Source organism: Micromys minutus, assembly GCF_963924665.1.
Source record: "Micromys minutus genome assembly, chromosome: 17".
Taxonomy (NCBI): domain Eukaryota; kingdom Metazoa; phylum Chordata; class Mammalia; order Rodentia; family Muridae; genus Micromys; species Micromys minutus.
In genome coordinates, this window is record NC_137952.1 from 41,559,380 (window position 1) to 41,579,820 (window position 20,441).

A 20,441-nucleotide genomic window follows, 5' to 3' on the forward strand; every position below is an offset into this window, starting at 1 on the left:
GTGTCTGTGTGCTTGAAGTGACCAGACAGATAACTTTAATGTATTCGCTTAATTGAAATGGCCTAAAAGATAACTCTGTAATGTATCTGTGTGTTTGAAATGGCCAGATAACTGTCCAATGTATCTGTGTGTTTCAAGTAGCCAGACAAATAATTGTAATGTATCTGTGTGTTTGAAATGGCCAGATAACTGTCTAATGTATCTGTGTGTTTGAAATGGCCAGATAACTGTCTAATGTATCTGTGTGTTTCAAATAGCCAAACAAATAACTATAATGTATCTGTGTGTTTGAAATGGCCAGACAGATAACTCTATAATGTGCCTTTGTGTTTGAAGTGGCCAGACCTGTAACTCTAAAATGTATCTCTGTGTTTGAAATAACCAGACAAATAACTCTATAATGCATCTGTGTGTTTGAGATGACCAGACAGATAACTCTAAAATGTGTCTGTGTTTGAAATGACCAGACAGATAACTTGATCTGCTCTGCCAGAACTCTCAGCTACCACAGTCACAAACAATGGCTTCTTCTTTAACCTTGGGGATTTTATTCTGTGTGTGCCTGTGTGTGTATGTGTGTATGTGTGTGTGTGTGTGTGTGTGTGTGTGTGTGTATTCACATTTGTGTATTACACATGTCTGCGTGTGTTATACCTGTGTGCTCTTATGCCAAATACACTCTTACTCCATCTTTTCCCCCTTAACTTTAGGGTTTTTTTTTTTTTTTTTTTTTTCATCTTTTTGTTCTGTGCTTACCCGTAGATAGGCTTTCTTTTTTTTTCTGATTCTCTGTCTAATGCATTGACTTTATCCTACTCACTCACTAAGGTCTAAATCTTTATTTCTATCTTTTTTTTCCTGGATTTTCTGTTTCTAGAAATGAGGTAATGTGGGAGTATGCAGTTAGTTATACTGGGCAGAAGGCAGAGACTCCAGAGGGAACACACTCTACCTGCTAAGCAGATGGTTTTAAGTTGCAGTTCTAAGACTTCTCAGTAAACGCCAATTTAGCATCAAGAACTTACTTATATGTTCAATGTCCCCACTGACATACACACAAACAAAATCCTTGCATACTCAGGGATGGGAGCTTTGGGGTTTATCTCCATTCCCTGTCCTGTGTTCATGACATGGTACATGATTTACCTGCATTTTTCTACTACTACCTGGATTTTAAAATCTCAGTATATCTTTAATTTTTAAATACTTCTTTGATAAATGAGATGATTAACAATATCAATACATACATTGTAAACACCTTTAGAGCAAAAATATATAAAGGTATAATAGATATCTGCTAACCATTACATGATTTTTCTCAAGCCTTTGACCTTTGAAGGGGAATATGTTGAAACTCAAATCAAGGAAGATGTTTAATTATCCGAAGACAGTATATTATAAGAGTGTTCAAGTTCTTGGTAAATCAAAATGTAGGAACTGAAAGAAAGGTTTTCCTAAAAGGGTCAGTGTATGGCTTTGTGCTGAGATTCTGTTCAACCCAGGAAAATAGCAGCTTAACCTGAGTTACTTTCTCTACTTCTTGGTTTATGCCTCAGGCGCACTGGTATAGACAGTCAGCCATGGGGGTCCCATTTATGCATTTTTATGTAAGCAAAAATCAGCTGGCACAGGTCTCCTGTATTTATTCTATCATTAGCTGAGTCTCAGAGTCTGGCCAGGACGTCTTAGAGGGCCTAACTGAAAGGATCAAACAGCATTTCACTTACCACTTTGATTTAGATAGAATCAGAGAACCCTAAGACTTTACGGGAGCATAATGTATTAAAACATCAAGTAATTGCTCAGTTTACCTGCCTTGGCCAAAGACAGCATGACTATGTCACTGTTTTAAAAACAGTTTCCCTACAGCTATGTGACAGTCACAGTCTAGACCTATCTTGGCAGCAAGAATCAACCATTAAATTGAGTCACTTCTCTGTCTAAGGCCTTTTTGATGGTGTCTGCCTCTCTCACAATAAAGGTTTACAAGATCCATTCCTTTCATTCCAGATCCCTTCTTCCTTTCTGCATGGATCTGCCACGGTTCAGATCACCCCAACAAACAGCCCATTCCACCTTGGACTCCTCATACCCCAAATGCTTAATGAAAAACTCTTCTCCCGTGTTTCAAGTCTCTCTCAAATCACTGGTCTCGAGGAGACTTTGCGAGGTCATTGTTTACATCTGAACCTGCCAGGAACAGAGAGATTGTTAAGAACATTTGTTGCTTTTCCAGAAGACCCAGGTTTAAATCACTGCCACCACATAGTGGCCCACAGCTTTTGTAAGCCCAGTTCCAGGGAACCCAGCACACCCTTCTGGCCTCTATGGTCACTGGGTACAAATACCGTGCCCAGACACACACTGAGGTAAAAGACCCAAACACATAAAGATGAACAAACACACACACACACACACAAAAAAAAAAAAAAAATCTGAAGTTTATATACCATGATGACTTCCCTTTCTGACATTTTTTTCCCTTTATAATCTAGTCTGTGCTTCACTGTGCTGGACCATCCCCCATTCATCCTTTCCTACATCTGATTGTCTTTCCCCAGTAGGGTGCAAGGTGCAAGGGGACAAGAGCTTCTTCCATTTTCTCCTCTTACACTTACTGACGCCCCAGCACTCTAAATACCCAAGAACAATGCCTATCATCATCTTCCTCTTGAGTAAATGTTTTAAATTAATTTTTAATATAGAACAGCTCATTAATATGCATGCCAATTCATTCATGGGCCATCGTAATCTCAACATGGTTCCTGTTATTGCATATATGCTGCTGAAGGGAGTTCCAGTAAGGATTTTTGACTCTTTATTTATGCAGAGAGATATTTAAATTAACTGCGTTTAAAAACCATCTCTCTTTGCAAATGAAAAGTGGAGCATTAAAACTCAACTCACTGGATTGGCTCATCCCAGTGAAAAGCTGTCAATCAATATCTTTTCTCAGGACTCTTGATATAGTGGGGTATATGGAGTTGTCATCACATTCAGTATCTAATCTCTGGAGAGGATGGGGGAAAGCCAAGAAGTCAATTAGCAGCACCACTGTGTTTTTGGCAGGCTGGGTCCCATGCCACCCTGCAGGTGCTGAGGGAGGAGGGGGTGTTAAACTGCTACTCCGGATGGCACATCAAGGGACCACCCAGACCTAATCCAAACCACCAGGTGATTCAGAAAGCCATTTCCTTGACAGAGAAATGACAGCCTCCCTTTTTCTCCACACAGGGGGAAGGCTCCTCCTCAGTCTTGTCGGAAAGTTGCCATGAGGATCCCTCTGTTCCCCCCAACTTTACTCCCCCCAACCCTCAAGCTCTCAAGTGGTGAGCACCATCCTGCTAGCCAGGTAGGACTGGGTGGGAGGGCCCTTTTGAGAGAAGGGTGGTGTGTGGCCATGCCCCGTGTAGGCAGCGTGGACTTGCCTGTCTGGTCCTCACCCTCCCTCATCCACAGTCCCTTCTGTTTCCTGTGGAGTTTCCAACACATCTGGAATGTCTTCCTTGGCCTTTCCTGTACCCCTCTGGTATTGCTTTCTCCATCTTGGCCTTCTTTCCAACCAACATAAACTCCATTCCTTCTTCCACTTAGTTCCGGCTACGAAATTAGCTTCCCGTTTAAATCTTGCTCTTTTCTTTCTTGCGCTTCATCTCTTCTCTCCAGTTTGAAAGTGTATTTTCCAGTGACTCTCACTAGCCCCATTTCCACACAGCCCCACCCCCAGAGAGCACAAAAGCAGTCTCTTGGGAAATCTTAACCCATTCTACTCCGTACCATAGTATTCCTGGAGTTAAGAGGGCAGCTCAGGGGCCCTGACTTTGTAGAAGTGAGAGCACCAGGTCGCACCCCTGCAGCAGGGATGCTGGCTCAGCATCGGGGAGACCACAGCAAACTGAGGCTTGAACTTTGAGTGGAGGCCTTTAGCTTGCAGTTGTGTTGTGACAATCTATTGCATTCCTTAAACGAATCTGAAAACTGGTCTGTACATTTGGAAGGAGAAATGAGACATCCTTGTAATTAAAAAAAAAAAAAAAAAAAAAAAGTCAAATTTCTAACAGCACAGTAGCCTTGTTAATTATGACCCGCAATATTTAATTGTGTACTGCAAAATAATTAGTAGAGAGGATTTTGAACACACTCACACACACGCCACAGTATGTTTGAAGTAATGGGTACACCAGTCGTTTTGACCTAATACACGCATGCCATATGCATGTACTAAAATATTGTATTATAATCCATAGAAATATTATAATAGGAAATTGATAAATTTAAAAATTTAAATAAAATAAGCTTTTTTAAATAGCAAGGGTCTTTTCTAATATAACAAAAATTGAGTTCTACAATGAGACTGGAAAACAATTTCCTACCCTGTGAGTCCCTGGGATCAAACTCAGGTCTGCCTTGGCAGCCAGTGTCCTCAGCAGCTGAGCCATTTCACTGGCTTTATTTTGAGAGCCACTGTGAGACATTTTTATGTGATGAGTAGAACTCTGGATTCTCTCAACAGTTACAAATGACAGTGACCCTAGATATGCAGGACTTGAGCTTTCTTTTCCAAGCAAATGCATAGGGACTGTGCTTGGGATGTTGTGTCCTGGTCCTCCATTCGGCTTCTGCTGGCCTCATTTACAACTTCATTCCCTTCAGAATAACAACTGACCTTCCTGCCTGGCCCACAGCAATAAAACAACCAACCAAATAAACAGAGAGCCAAGATGAGTTATCTGTTATAAGACTATTCCCATAATACCTAGACTTACAAAAAAAAAATCTTTAAGCACATTGTTACTCTGTTCCCTTTAGCTGCTCAGAGACAAAGGGTGATGTAAAAATAAACCAACCTCACACTTCTCATGAAAAATAGGTCTCACTGCTAAACGAGGGGGGAAAAATACCAAATAAAAAAATACAAATCATTCTTACATAACAGTATATTAAAAGTCAATTTTTCTTCCAATTTTAATTTTCCCAAAATGTTTTTTTGTTTTTCACTCAGCACTTTTATTTCCGCATACCAACTAGAAAATGAGCAAATTAATTAAAGCTAGTAGCACATACAGCCTGTGATGAGAAGAAGGTGGTTCCCAGGAGTACTTGTGCTCAATAGCTGAAGTTCATGTTTTTAGAATTGTGAGTGTACCCTTTCATCACTGATGAAAAAGTACATTCCTAGTTATTAGCTGGAGATCAATAGGTGGAGCTGAACATGCAGACCAGACTTGCAGTAATCCTTGCAACTTCTCTTTTTAATAGTGAAAGATAACTGTTGAGCAAACTTGTAAGTATATCCACTCTGTGTGGATGTAAGTCATTAGATAAGCCTGGGGGAGCGGAAGAGATGGCTTAGCAGTTAAGAAAGCTCACTGCTTATGAAGGAGCCTAGTTCGGTTCCTAATGCCCATCCACAGGTGTCTTGCACACTATCTCTAGAGGATCTCACTCACACCTTCTTCTGGACTCTGCTCACACGTAATCATAATTAACATAATTCAAATAAAATGAATGTTTTAAAAAGTTAAGGATCAGTTAAAAGTCCCATTCCCTCCAAATACTGAAGACATCACCTTGGGAAAATTCATGTTAATGACAAGTATTTATTAAGTGCCTGCTGTGTTCTAGATGTTGCCAGAAGGGAACACCAAAGAATAGAACACACGGCTCTTCCATGATTTGGCATATTTAAAGTCAACTACCAGCAATGAAATGTATTCAATGTTATCCTGATAATAGCATTTGTCCAATGTGCACTGTAATCAGGACCCTCTGACCATTCCACATGTTCTGTTTCCTTGTTCTCTGAGGAAGCTGAGGTGACCATTCTCACCCCTGGCCCTGCCTCTACTCACCTTTGCCATATCGTATAGGTGTTGACTTCAGAGCAGAGACTAGATGAATTTGGCTCCCTGGACATCTCTCTCCTTAGTAAAATCTACTGCAACCCCGGCACTCTATAAGCATCCTTGTTAATTAAGCTTTCTTCTGAAGTATTCTAGAAAGGGGCTAGTATGTACGAGGACCTAGCATGTACATGGAGTAGTATACATGAAGGGATAGTGTGTAGGCTTTGCTGCGGGCCTACTTGTATTTGTTAAGCAACTGGCTTTCATATATCCTATGGTGTTACATTTATGATACCCTCGTTTCCTACCTGAGGATACTGGAAAAGCTGAGACCATCTTGAAAGAGAGCCATCTTGTTCTTCTAAATTGTATTCAAGTGTCACTCACACAGCAGGGATGGGCTTCTCTGAAATGTATGACCCCTTAGCCCTGCTCTTTTTCTCTGACAACAGAGGCAATTCGAGTACTCTGGGTTCCATTTGGCAAGATTTGAGTCTAAACACTTAAGGGGGACCTCTAAGATCTTTAAATGTGGAAACAAAGGATCTTTTCACCAACAGAAAGTTCGGTAACCTTTCTGTGATCTCCTTTGAGCCTATGATTAATTAAAGTGAGACATTTACCTCTAAAACAACAGGCATGAGATTCGGAGAATTGAAGGTGTTGGAGGAGTCATTAAACAGCTGCATAAATATCATGCTGAAAGACTTAATAAGTCCATAAGGTCACTGATAGAGCAATGGGGCCTCGGTGGCCTAGAAAAATAAATTAGAATCGATAGGGCTCCACTAAGCTAAGCACCGAGAGATGGACTCTGTAATTATGTCTTACTGATGTATAATTGGTGTTCTCATCCTGGAGAAAATGAAAATAGTTTGTTTTCAGTTTTGTGCTCATCAATAATAAAATGGCCGGTGTCCTTGCTTCGTTCTCCGGCCTGTGGGAACCATGATTCCTTCACAAAGCTGTAGTTGGGTGAAAAATGTCCATTGTCTGCCCTCATTAATTCAACTAAAGAAATGTCTGTTACACAGCAGGCTTTGAGTTTTCTACTGGGAAAATAAAAAGGCGCCTGGCTGCCTCGTGTCCAGTGGATGATTGTCTTTCATGATGTTGTATCCAATAGGACTTTCTTCAGGTATGAAAGATTTTAGTGTCTGAGTGGTCAATGTAGTTTTTGATTTATCAGCTACATGCTTAATTTCCAGCGTGTGGGCCATCTGCCTATAAAGGATTGGCACTGGCAATACTCACAATGAAAGGTGTTTGCAAAGTACAGGTAGTGGCTCAACCTATAACCCCTGCATTTGGAGAGCTGAGGCAGGAGAGTCATCATAAGTTTAAAACAAGCCAAAACTACAAACTAACAAAAGTTGCTTATTGCGGGGTGGGGAGAAAAGAAGCTACTTGAGAAAGCCAAAAAGGTGGGTGGCAGCTTCAAGATGGCAAGATTTGAACTGGGACCCAGAGGGCAGCGTTGAAGTCTGAGGCAGGAGGTAATACCCACAGCTTTCGAAAAAGCCCTAGTGAAGAGTATCATGTCAGTCTTGTGGAGCTACATACAGTCTCATTGTTTATGTCGTATTCAGGGGCTCAGGATTCTGCTACAAAATACCACAGATCGGAGCTTAAAGAAAAACACCATTTTGTCCTAGTTGAGGGCTCTGTAACTCTAAGATCAAGGTATCTGTAGAGATGGTTTGGGGTATCGCTTTTCTTCAAGGCTTAGAAAGAAAGAAGCACCACTTTCTTCATGTGACCTTGCTTTGGTACACCCCAAATATAGTTGCAATCCTGGAACCAGGGCTTCAGTGTTCGAACTCAAGACACAGTTTAGATGATATCACTTATCATTCAATAAACAGATGTCTGTCCCATGATTTACTTTTCATAGGAAAGGAGATGTATTGTTCATCTGCAAGTGAAACTGTCTCCTCTGTAGCTTCTGATAGTTTTAGCCACTCTTTTAGAGTTATGTATCTATAAATAACACAACATGCTAGAACATTGACAAGTGCAAAAACACTTAAACCAACAGGCCAATTTCACACAGATCAAGTACAGGACATATTATTAAGCAAGCAGTAATTTCATTTTATTCTTTGAGGACAAACCAGCACACTAAAGTCTATTTTTAATTTTTCCAGGGATTTTGTTTTAGTTGTTAAATATGGCTATTGTTATTTTTTCATTAAATAAATTTAGAAATAAATGAATTATATTAAAAGAAAAAAATACCTAATACCCCAAAGTCTTACTGATTATTTAAAAGTTTTCATCATTAACAACTTGTATTTTTACATCTAGTATCTTGATGGTGGATTAATAACAGTATTTTTCCCCAACCCTTGTGCAAAATTATTTAATTGCTTAAAGTTGGACATGGTACAAGAACTTATACCATGAGAAATATCAAACTCTATGAATAGGACTCTTTTTCTTTCTAGAAAAGCCCTTTGTTAAACACATTCCCCCACACCACTGGCTTGAACCCTATGGTTTTCTGGCCCACGGTTTCCCTAGAATTTATACAGAGTTCCTGCTGAAACTTGCCACTGTAGAAAGATGATTATCCCTGTTGTAATCTACATCTGTTGTTCATAACACAATGCACTGGCTACATGAGCTGCTAAGAGGTTTACTGCAGCTCGTGGTTCTGATCTGAGGTCCAGAGGCCACATCTGATGATGACTTTCTTGCTGGCAGAGTTCCAAGGTAGCCAAGGGTATCACATGGGGAGAGACAGGGGATAAGCTTTTATAGCAATCCTGTTTTGTTTTCTTAAGATAACTCATTAATCCCCTAGTCACGTGTGCATTAAGCCATTCATTAAGGCCGAACCATAATCTCCTATTAAATGTCTTACCTTATTCTGCTTCTTAATATCTCGTAATGAAGATTAGATCCCACCATGTGTTGTACAAAGGGCAAATCATATTTAAACCATGGTACCCATTCATTATAAACAAAACAAGATTTCCTATGGAATCATATTATTTTTCACATGCATTTTATCCCACAACAGGGAGAGGTTGTGGTATCTTTTGAAACATTCATCTCCCAGGTAACCAGAAGGCACTATTTTAGAGGGGGGAAAAAGAGTCCCCTAAAACATAAGTCCAGTCTTGACAATAGTTCTGTAACCAGTTATCAATATGTCTAAAATTTGCCTCAGCCATCACATTAACAAAACACTCACAAGAGGAAATACAAGGTCAAATAGAGGAGCAGGGATTGAAAAAAAGTTTATCCAGAGACTGCCTCACATAGGGTCCCACCCCATATGCAGCCACCAAACCCAAGCACTATTGCTGATGCCAAGAAGTACTTACTGGCAGGAACCAGATATGGATGCCTTCTCAGAGGCTCTGCCAGAGTCATACAGATACAGTTGAGGATGCTTGCAGCTAACCATTGGGCTGAACACGGGGACCCCAATGAAAGAGCTAGAGAAAGGACTGAAGGGGCTGAAAGGGTTTGTATCCTCATGGGAAGAACAACATCATCAACTGACCAAACCCTCTATAGCTCCCAGGGACTAAAATACCAACCAATGAGCACACATGGAGAGACCCACGACTCTAGTTGCATGTGTAGTAGAGGACAGCACTGTCTGGCATCAATGGGAGAGGAGGCTTTTGGTGCAGTGAAGGCATGTTTTCCCAGTGAAGGGGAACACCAAGGCACTGAGGAGGACAGGGTAGTTGGGAGAGGGAGCACCTTCAAGGAAGCAAGTGGAGGGGGAAGGGGAATGGGAGGGAGAAAAGGAGATAACATTTGAAATATAAATACAGAGAATATTCAATAAAAAATTAAATTAAAAAAAATCATCCCATTGCAAAGACTCAACTTGCTGGTGGCTGATACCAAGCCAACACTTTCTCGGTTCATTTTTATAGAATGTGTTGTTTCTCTTTCAATTCTTCTAAAAGTCCTAAGTGGTGGTAAGTGAAGCTGAATGGATCCTAGGGGAAAAGCATTTGGGGATAAAATATGACTTTCTTGTGGAAAGCGTGTATCTTCAGTCTCAACCTTCTACATCATCTTCTAGCAGGTCCGAAGTTGTTCAGACTTTGAAAAATGAGTTTACATTTAGAAGCGTTCATCTTCAATCTCTATCTGAAGCTAAGGCTAAGTCACTCTAAAATGTGAGGAACAAGAAGTTAAAATGACTTCTTCAATGGTCTATATGAACAATTGGCAGCCCTAGCTGACTCATCCTAGCCCTGCTCTTGAGATTAACTCTGCAGTATATGTGTTTTCTGAGTAGAGCCCTGTTTATGATTTCTGGTGTCATTATACCATTTCTTGAGATATGTATAGGTATGGAAGGGTTCAAGGAGAAAAGATTAAATGATTTAAAATTTGTATCCTTTTTTCAAGTGAGATTCATATGCTTAAAATATTGGTGGAGAAAGGAAAAGTTAAGGATCTCAAACATCTACCCAAATTTATATGTCTAGATGCATACAAATCCTTGATGTATTTTGGAAAAATAAAAGAGAACATTTAAAATCTGACAAAAAGAAAATAGAAAGGAAAGCTGGAAGGGATAGTCTAGAAGGTGGGAGAGAAATTTAGAATAGCAGGAAAACAAGAGTAAAATCACACATCAATCAGCCTGAAAAGAACCGGCCACTGTGTCTGAAGCTGCTCGTTTAATATGCTTTCTGCTACTACATGTCCTTCCAGAGTGGCTCATTGATGTGGAGCAGAGTTTATTGGGTTGACACTTCTGGAGGCTAAGAAGTCCCAGAATGCTCCATTAGCTTCTGCTGAGCATCCACTGAGCCTGTCTCGATGAAGCACACGGTTGTAGAGTCTTTACATAGCAAGATGAGGTACCTTCTGTAATAAAGCCATTCCTGTCAATACCTCTCAGCCTATCAATCTGTCACTCCCAAAGTATCCCACCTCTGGCCCTGAGTCCAAATTTTCTGCTCTGAAAAATGTGATTAACTTACTCAAACTATAGCCATGGAAGATTGTCATCTGGCTTCGATAGCCAAGAAGTTGTCAGTAGCTTCATGAATTTTGAGCAATGGGTGGAAAGTGGGAACAGGGTCTAGGTGATACTGGAAACACTGGGAGGAAGCAGCTCATCTGGCATGCTTTTCAAAGTGTAGACTGAAGGAAACTGAGTCCTATAAGAACAATGAGAGAACAGAGTAAGGGGGACACCCAGAGGCCAAGAAGTTAGTAAGTCCTTGTAACTTATACTGGAGTGTAGTTTGACATGAGGAGATAAAGGAGATGCTAACCAAAGAAAAAAAACAAAGAAGATGCTTTCACCAACCTTCCTGGTAGTCAGGAGAGCGTTTTTTTTTTTTTTTTTCTATAGACAATTTCTTGCTGCATATATAGGCAGGTCTATCATAAAATATATAAGTTCAACCCCCTGCCCCCAAGACACCACCTGAATTCTAAGTTGTTTTCTTTTGCTGTTTGGTGCCTTCTAATGACAATATCTACAACATGATCTTTTACAGTATAAAGCTTCATGCCTACTCGGCTGCTCTAGTGAGACATCTACCACCCAATAGGAGGCTAATGCTAGTTTCAGTGATAAGAATCCATTCCACCTCATAGTGGAGGGAAAGCCTTTTGCACATAATAAATTATTGATTTCCCCCCTGTAATCTGTAGCTTCACACCTGAGGAGTTCTTCTAGGAAAGGATGACACTCCTAAAAATGAAGGTTCTCAGTGATGGCATGCACATCTTGAAAAATAAGATTACAAGAAATTTCTTTGAGTCCCTTTAGAACATTCCAGCCCAGAAACCAGCTTGACAGACCACAGTCTTACTAATTTTGCAAAGACAGTGGCTCCAGGGACAAAGGATAAAGAATGAGGAAAGCCCAGGCCTTCCAAACATAGATGGACATAGAAGGGAAAGGGGAAAAAATAGAGTAGGAGATAAGGTTTTGTGTGTGCCTTGTATGCCTCTCTGGGTCACAAAATGGAAAATGTCTTGACTGGTTCATATCTTTCCACATCGTGTGTATCTCAAGAGGGCAGGGAAGTATTGTATGCCCCAGCAATGGGAAATGACATTCTGAGTGTGCTACCTGAAGCCTAGCAACAAGCAAAAAAGGATTCCTATTGTGTTGGTTCGGGGACTCATGTCAGTTCTACAAGACCATGGACTCACACAGTGAGTTCTACCAGACTTTTCTGATGTCCAGACATGAGCAAGTCTAACCCAGTAGCGAGGTGCTAGTCCCTGAGAGGTCACAGAAGGGTGGTTTGTAGGTCAGAGCCTGCAGTGCTGTTCTTCCTGAAGATAAGGAGTTCTGTAACTTACCCTCCATGTGGGGAAGCAAAAGAATGGGAGGGACAGCTTCTAACTTGGAGACTGACCCACACAAGAAATGGGGCCACCAATTTTGTAGGAAGCAGAATTTCAGACCAACTAAGGAAATGGTGAGCTTCCACTGTCGATTAGAAAGGGAATGGCTCTCTCTCTGTTCCTTCACTGGACATGTGGCCCTTGCATCTTCATTGACCATGTTTATGGATTTCTCTGTTGTGACTGAAATGACAGCCATGTCACAGACAGGCAGTCGAGGAGCTTTGTTAGGCGCAGTGAGCTACTTATGTCAACTGAAAGAGAATTGGTCACCTGGGAGATTTCTAACCTCATTTCAGACTTCCTGGACACCATGTCCTCTCATGACCCAACAACTGATGCGACAGGCAGACATTTATAAAAAGGTAAACCACGAGCGCTTCATGAATGCCTGGGTCTTTTGGTAACAAGAGGCATATGGCTTAGGTGACACCAGTGTTTTCTTACTTTCTTTGTTAGTTTTCTCTACTGTGTTTATACTTTTATAGAAAGGCTTGGCAGTATGTTAAGAAAAACCTTTTACAATCTTCTATTTTGTGGAAAATGCATTCTTGTTTCCATTCCTAAAAGGCTTGAATCTGCTGAGTTAGAGTCAGAATTTTTTTTTTCTCAAGTTCCATGGTTCCCAAGATTGAACCCAGTGCCTCGAGCACACTAGACAGATGCTGCATCTATGACAACCCCAAATCCAAAAAAACTCCTTCATCCATAGCAACTCAGAATATCTTAACGATGCCTGCTCTAACAGAAATGATTGCACACACAAACACAAACCCACGAAAGGAAACATTAGGAAGCGGTTAATGTGCCTTAAAAACTAATAAATAAAAAGTTTCTGTTAGAAAAGGTGGACTGACTCTTGACACCTACTTTTTGCTCATATTCCAGTAGATGTCTTCTACTTCCAGAGAGATGGTGACATGTAATGTCCACCCCTGTCAGGGCCCGGACATAGCAATGCTTTGCATGTGACCCATGCACACTCACACTTCTCTGGTTTGGCTTTCACTTAAGTTCGGCTGGAAGTTTCAAGACCTCTGTTCTTTGCCCTTGAACTCTGTGCCTAAATGTTCACAGCTCACCTCACTGTCATGTCTAAAATCAGTAAGCAACATTTAAGCTTTAACATAAAGCTACTTTGTGGGATTTTCTGAAAGTCCAGGAGGAGGAACAATGGTGGTGTCCTCAGCTGTGTTACATGTTGGTCCTTGTATGGATTCTGGCCTTTGGGGGCATTCCACATAAGTATTAAAGCTAACAGAATAGAAAAACCTAAAAGCTACACATTAAAACCCTCTACACACTGTATCACATCCCCCCTTTTTTTTCTACAGCCCCTCCCAGTTTCTCTCTTATCTCCTCAAATTAATAACCTCTTTTCCTATATTATTGTTACACATATACATATGTGTATGTATAGGTACCCACAAATACTTAATTACAACCTTAAAAAAAACCCTCTACACTTAAATAGCTGAACTTGCAAATAAAATTCTCACATATGGATGAGTAATAAAGACTATTTTGGATTTTTACTTATCACTTATACCTAATGAGCAGTTAATTTAAAAGAAGCACTTTGTATCCAACAATCCATCTATCAATGCACCTACAAGTCACCTCCAACTCACTTTTAATTCCTAATACAATATGAATGCTGTGATGATAAATGTCATTGTCATTATTTAAAGATCACTGACAAGAATAAACATTTACATATTGTCAGGACAAATTCAATTTTGTTTCAAACATTTCTGATCCATCATTAGTTGAATCCACAAATACAGAGCCCATGAGTACAGAAGGCTGACTCCTGTGTGTGTGTGTGTGTGTGTGTGTGTGTGTGTGTGTACAGGAGAGTGAGGTGGAGTGTGGTGGGGTCATTGTACAGAAATAAATGCATAGCAGCTCATTGCTTTGGCATGAACTCTGATAAAACATCTCTTTCAATACTTAGAACATACAATCAACAAAGTCACGTTGTCATCAGTGCATGATCTCTTTGAACGCTGTACCACACATGGTACTTTTTACACTTGTCAGTCTGTCTAGATGTAGCGAGCAGATGACCAACTGAGCACATCTCCCTGGGCCTTTCTGCCTAGCTGTCCCCATGCTTACTCTTCAAGTACAAAGCCGGGTATTTTAAAACCCCAGTCTTTTCTTTTCGAGCATCCTTTGCATCCCTGTTACACAGGTGTTGGATGAAAAGATGATGTCAGCAGCCAGCCCTGTTTGTTCCGGTGGCTCTTTACCATGTCCTCTTTTATTCATTTTTAACAGTTTGGGTTTATAATCTCGGGATGGGCGGGGGTGGGGGGCAGCATGCTAACTCAGTATTTGATTGTGTACCCCTGAGAGCTGTGCTTTCCTTTCTCCCTGTGTGCAGGGGTGGTCTTTCCTCACTTCACATTCTCTTCCTTAACAGAGCCTTTCCCCACTGGACTGCTGCTCATATCTGTCGTTTAAACTATGGCTGTGTTCTTACTGACATAAAAGTATGTTAATGGGCTGGAGCGATTTTAATTTATATTCATCAAAGGGAAAGATAAAGAAGGTATTCCTAGGCTTGCAATCCTGAGATAGGCCTCTGACCTAAGCAGAGCTGATGTATCGATTTACCAGGGAAAGAAGCCAGAGCAATCCACTCATGGGGTGGTGAGGCCAGGCTCAGACCTTTAATGTAGCTTCCAGACTCCTTGTCTGGACTGCAACTCCACTTCCAACCTTTCACTTTTCCCATGTACATCTCCTCTTGTGAGGTAAAGTGTGCAGCATGGAGATCGGATGTAGAAATATTTGACAATTTAAAATTTATCATAAAACACTGAAATATATAATAAGAAGGAATTGAGTTACTGTCATATGTGTGTGTTATACTATGAAACAAACCACAAAATACAGAATCGTGTTATACAACTAATATAGAGATTCTTCCAGAATCTTGTGTGCTTCTATAGGTTATTTGAGAAGTGACACTTAATGATTCTTCTAAAGTGACAGTGAAAAACGAGAGGGTCAAAGATAAGGAAGAGGAGGCAACTATATATGGGTGATCACTAAATAATTAGAATACAAGCTAATGGTTGGGAGGTAACATGGCAGTAGGTAGCTACATGCTTAGGGCCAGGAGCTTAGGGGGAAGGTTGTCCAAAGGAGTCCAAAGGATACAAATATCATTGAGCTAGGATAGGAAACATTTCTGCAACTCCAGGCACAGATGAATTGTCAAGATCCAACATGCATACTCAAGAAGAACAAAAGTATGTCCGCATAAAGCCCCCAAACTAGATACACCTCCACTATCAAAAGCAAGAGACAATTTCCAAACACATTCAAAAAGAAAACTGTAGGTGACAGATGGAAAGCTAGCGTGGGGTCAGCTTCTCTACAGATGATGTCATGTCTTCACAGTTCTGAAAGGGTCGACTGCAGAGTTCCATGGCCAGAGAAGCAGAAGAGTTGATTAAAAACATGTCCAGACACACAGATATGCCATACAGCCTATAAATGTTACTGAAATGTAAAAACAAAGGATGTTTGAGCATGGGTGTGTAGGCACAGAGAAGCATATGAATAAACAGACAGGTCCTGGGTGTTTATTTACTAACTTAAAACATGGATCACATGGAAAGGGAGCTGAGACTGGGTAGGATGTCATGGTTGCTATACATCTCTTCATCTGTATCAGTTGTTGCCATGATTTCCAAAACTAACATACTCATCTATTTTCTGCATGGCTTAAAATACTCTTAATTTAATGTAAACAATCTATCACTAGTAAAAGCTTCTTTTAAGTGGGAGATTGTTGGATCCTAAACTTTCCTCCAGCAGTTCATCTGCACCCACTTCTTCTAAGTGCCCTCCTTCTAGTTCTATCTGTTCAAACCTGCAATCCAGCCTAAAATACGCCATTATGATTCCTTGATGCCATCATGTTTCTGCTAATGAGCCCTTCAAGCTTAATTGGCTCTTAGTAGACTCACAGAGACACTGAAGTATTCCTGAACTCACGTGTCTCTCTCAGCATAAAATTCCACATCTGTGGCCAGTATGCTCTAAAACTAGGTTTTAAACAAACCTCGGTGTGTAGTTTTTTTCATGCAAAAATTAAAACTACCTGAATGCTAGTGAAATTTAACTTCATATGGTGAATAAATCACCACTTCAGGAAATGATTTAAGTTATGAAAACATCTAGAAAGGGAAACAGAGATGGTTAAACCTTAGCATGCATTGAAATGTGTCTGAAGGCATCAACAGACAGAAAGAAGCAAGGACTGTCCAGAGGAGGTACCTCTGAAGCAGTACCCACAAAGCAGGGAAGAGTTAGCTGGCTTCCCCCTAGAGGGTATCTGCTGAGGTATTTGGACAGTGGAAGAAAAGGAAGAGCAGCCAGCATGAGATGTCTCATTTAAAATACACTTTCTAAAACCAGGACACTGAGGAGCCACACATCGATTTAAAATAAAAGAAGAAAACTGTTATTATAAAGAATCTCAAGAAAATAGTATTTTCAAGGCGTGATGTACTGTAAAGAGAAAAGGGGTTTTTGTTTGTTGGTTTGCTTGCTTGCTTGCTTTTCCCTGAAAAGCCCTGATTTCTGGCTGCTTCTTACAGAAACTGAAAGCCTGAATCCATACCACTTCACAGCCAGTGTTGGGTCTACGTGTGTCTCATTTAGGACTGCTGGTATAGTCCGTTTATATGTAAAGGAATCCATCTTTAAGCCATACCTTAGACTTTTAATGCGTGTATATAAACTTCCAAGACAAATTGCTTCACCAAAGTGACCACATTACGTACAATGACAGTCCCTGATTGCGTACAGGAGCAGCAGAAGGCAGGCAGAATGCTGCAGACTGGGTATTCTGAGAGACAGTAGAGCCGGTGTGTGGAAGACTGACAATGCACGTCATGAACTTAAATGAGGTTGAAGCCGACTTGAAACGAATTGATTTTCCATAATTGCAGGACACAGTTCTATATATGTTCCAAGGCATAGCTATAGTCACAGATGAACAGTTAATAAAATTACCATAATACTGAAAAAATGCCAAAGACTCACAGAAATACAATAGAGATATTGGGGTTATAACAGATTGAATGAGAGGAGATGAGAGAATAAAAGCAGGACAGGCTCTGAAAACTTTTTCCTTAGAATTAATGCAGGACATAAACTCATAGAATCAGAATCATAAACTACATACATTTTTTTAAAAAATCTTTCCATGTCCAACTCCAGCTTATTGAAATTTCAGAAACCCAAAATAGCACTTAAGAACAGAAAACAGCAAGGACATTCTACGCCTAGTCAGAAAACCAACAAAACAAACAAACAATCAAAAAACATCCAGGATTTGTGTCACACTAACAATGGTGCATCTTAGTTCACTTACCAGCAGACCTTTGATCGGGGAACAGAGGAAAATTAGCTGAAGTGGTGAAGACTGAGTAGCAGCACCCCAGAGATAAATTAGCAAAGAAATCTAAACAGTGACTGTGTAAGAAAGCAATGATGGTTTTGTGTGCTTGTATTAGAGAAATAAAATGTGAAGCCACCCTCCTTTCGAAAGTTGACATTAAGACCTGAGTCCCTGTTTTGTTCAGAAGGAGTGTGAAGACACTAATTGACCTGTAAGTTAGTGGATATTGAAATTTCTGCTGGAAGAAATAAAAAGGTAGTAACATCATAAACTGCAGAGCAGAAAAGTCTGAGATTGAAAAACTCAGGACAACAGAAAGAATCAGGGACAGAACGGAATAAGCAGATGAGAGGAAAGGATAAAAATGTGAAGCGAGCTGATGAATTCAGACAGCATCAGTAATTACAACATACACACAGGGGCCTGCTGACAAATATTAAAGATCATCAGCTAGACCTTGAAAAAAAATCAGCACCATGCTTTTTGAAAAGGACGTGTTAGAGTCTGATGGTTTAGGAAAGTTAGATATCAAAAGTAATAATAATAAAAAAAAACTGTGTCAGAGAAAACTTAACTAATCGAAACCCTCAAGTAAAATGAGTTTTAGGCTAAAATAAAAATAGGCTGTTACAGAATGACAAAACATCCAAGAGGATATAAGAATTGAAATGTCATGTGTGTGCCTACTGCATGCTCTAAAAAGATGTGCGTTACCCCAACATGAACACATCCAGCTCTGTATTTAAAATAGTCAACACTCTTCTGTCAGTGAGTAACATAAGCAGACTAAAGTAAGAGATACCATTAGAGTACTTAAGTAATTGCACACAATTTGACATTTTATTAATTTGTGTGTACAGACACATAGATACGTGTATATATATATATATATGTATATGTGTATGTGTATGTGTGTGTGTATATATATATATATATATATATATATATATATATATATATATATATATATCCAATCCAAGCAAAGCCTCATGATTTCCATTCCAATTAAACCTAAATGTCTCTACAATCCTATCTATACATTTTTGTTGACGACTTTGTAATGATGTGTGTCTGTTCAAAACATCTACAGAAAAGTTACTTTAATGCACACTTAGAAAGTTTCCTGGATGTCAAAAGGAATACACACATCAACTACATTTTCATAAATAAACTGCACCACCAGGCATAACTTTGACCTTTAATTATGCCTTAGCAAATATCCTATGTCTGACAATGCTAGTGGTAAATACTGAAGATGATGAAAGAAATCTAACAGAACCAGCAAACATCCAACAAGCCTGATCATAACATTCTTATGAATGCCAGGAGCCAGCAGCACAAAAAGAGTTTGTCCTAGTTGATCTATAGATGAAATACAATGCCAAGAAAATTATCTCAACACTTGTAGAACGTGCTAAGTAGATTCCCAAATGTGTGTGAGAAAGCAGGTAGGCGGTAATGAACTTTAAGGTAACTTTAAGCTTTAAAATGTTATCACTTACGAAAACCATCAGCATGGAACCTTAAGGATCCTGATGGGAACTTGGCACATTAAACACTGGCACCACTACGTTACACTTAAAATACTGTACCCAGTGGGAAACTCTGTGAGAGAGACTCTGGGCATCAGCAGAGAAAGGATCTTTCAGTCCCTGCTGCCAGGCTGTAGGTCAACAATATGAAGAAAATGTAAATGGATGTACGCCCAACACAACATGAGAAAATCCACACCTACATTGTTTCAAGGCTTAAGTGTGAAGCAGAAAGCAGTTAAATTGTTAGAAGATAATGTTCACTACTCTGAGCCTTGTGGAAAAGGGAGGATTTCTTTACAGATACAGAAAAAAAATACAAAACTTATAAAACTATTGACAATTCTGTCTACACAAAAGGGGATATATCTTATGCTCATAAAAATATACTTTGAAGCGCAGATAATTTTTATGCATAAACCTCACTAATTAGTATATAGCATAATAAATATTAATAGTATATATTATATATATCATTATATGTCATAACGTATGCTATTGGTATATATTATGATATATACATATGATGCATTACAGTGAGGTATCTAGTATTAGTATGGTGCAATTCTTGTAAATTTAGAGATAATAGAAAAGCACATAAAAACCCAAGTTAATATATCTAATGTGGAGAGTCACAAATATAAGAAGCTGGGTCCTTCCAGATTTTTGCATCCAAAGAAATTATTAGACTAAGCAATTAAATCTGAGCTGAGATGACTTTAGTTTGATTTTAAAATGTTATTCTGGGGTTAATACTATCCTGAGGTCTATGCCTGGTAGATCAGCAATTGGACACATGGTCTCTTTCTAGAGATATATTTGTATCCATCTGACATTGATGTATGTAGCCAGATGGCAAAGGACAGGTCAGAATCATTCAGCACAATGTATGACCTATTTATAAGCCCAACAGCCTGTGATTTAATACTTAAAGTATTCAGCACCTGGGATATTTTTTTAAACATGAAATTCTAATGGTTGTATTAAATGACATGGATCGTCTGATTCTGGATACAGTTTCAACTAACAAGATGATAAGATGTTAATTCCATTCAGCAAGTGAGTGATGGGTTCTGTGGTGGTTTGAATCTGCCTAGCTTAGGGCACGGCACTAATAGAGGGTTGCAGTAGGTGGTGTCCTTGTTGGAGTAAGTGTATTACTGTCAGAGCAGGCTTTGAGACCTTCCTCCTAGCTGCCTGAAAAATACAGTCTTCTCCTGTTTGCCTTTGGAATAAGATGTAGGACCCTCAGATCCTCCAGTGCCATGCCTACCTGGATGCTGCCAT

The 20,441-nt window shown here is 39.7% G+C and overlaps 1 protein-coding gene across 3 annotated transcripts in view; it reads left to right on the plus strand.

The window, feature by feature from the left end:
- PLCB1 (phospholipase C beta 1) overlaps positions 1 to 20,441 on the plus strand; it is a 644,223-nt gene that overhangs the window by 575,149 nt on the left and 48,633 nt on the right. For 2 of the 3 annotated variants that reach the window (XM_080931578.1, XM_080931579.1), the window contains exon 32: positions 3,235 to 3,352. The exons of the other annotated variant lie outside the window; for it this stretch is intronic. In XM_080931578.1, coding sequence (XP_080787704.1) covers positions 3,235 to 3,333 — 99 coding nt within the window. In that variant the 3' untranslated portion in view covers positions 3,334 to 3,352. The remainder of the gene's footprint in view (positions 1 to 3,234; positions 3,353 to 20,441) is intronic. 3 annotated transcript variants of the gene reach the window in all.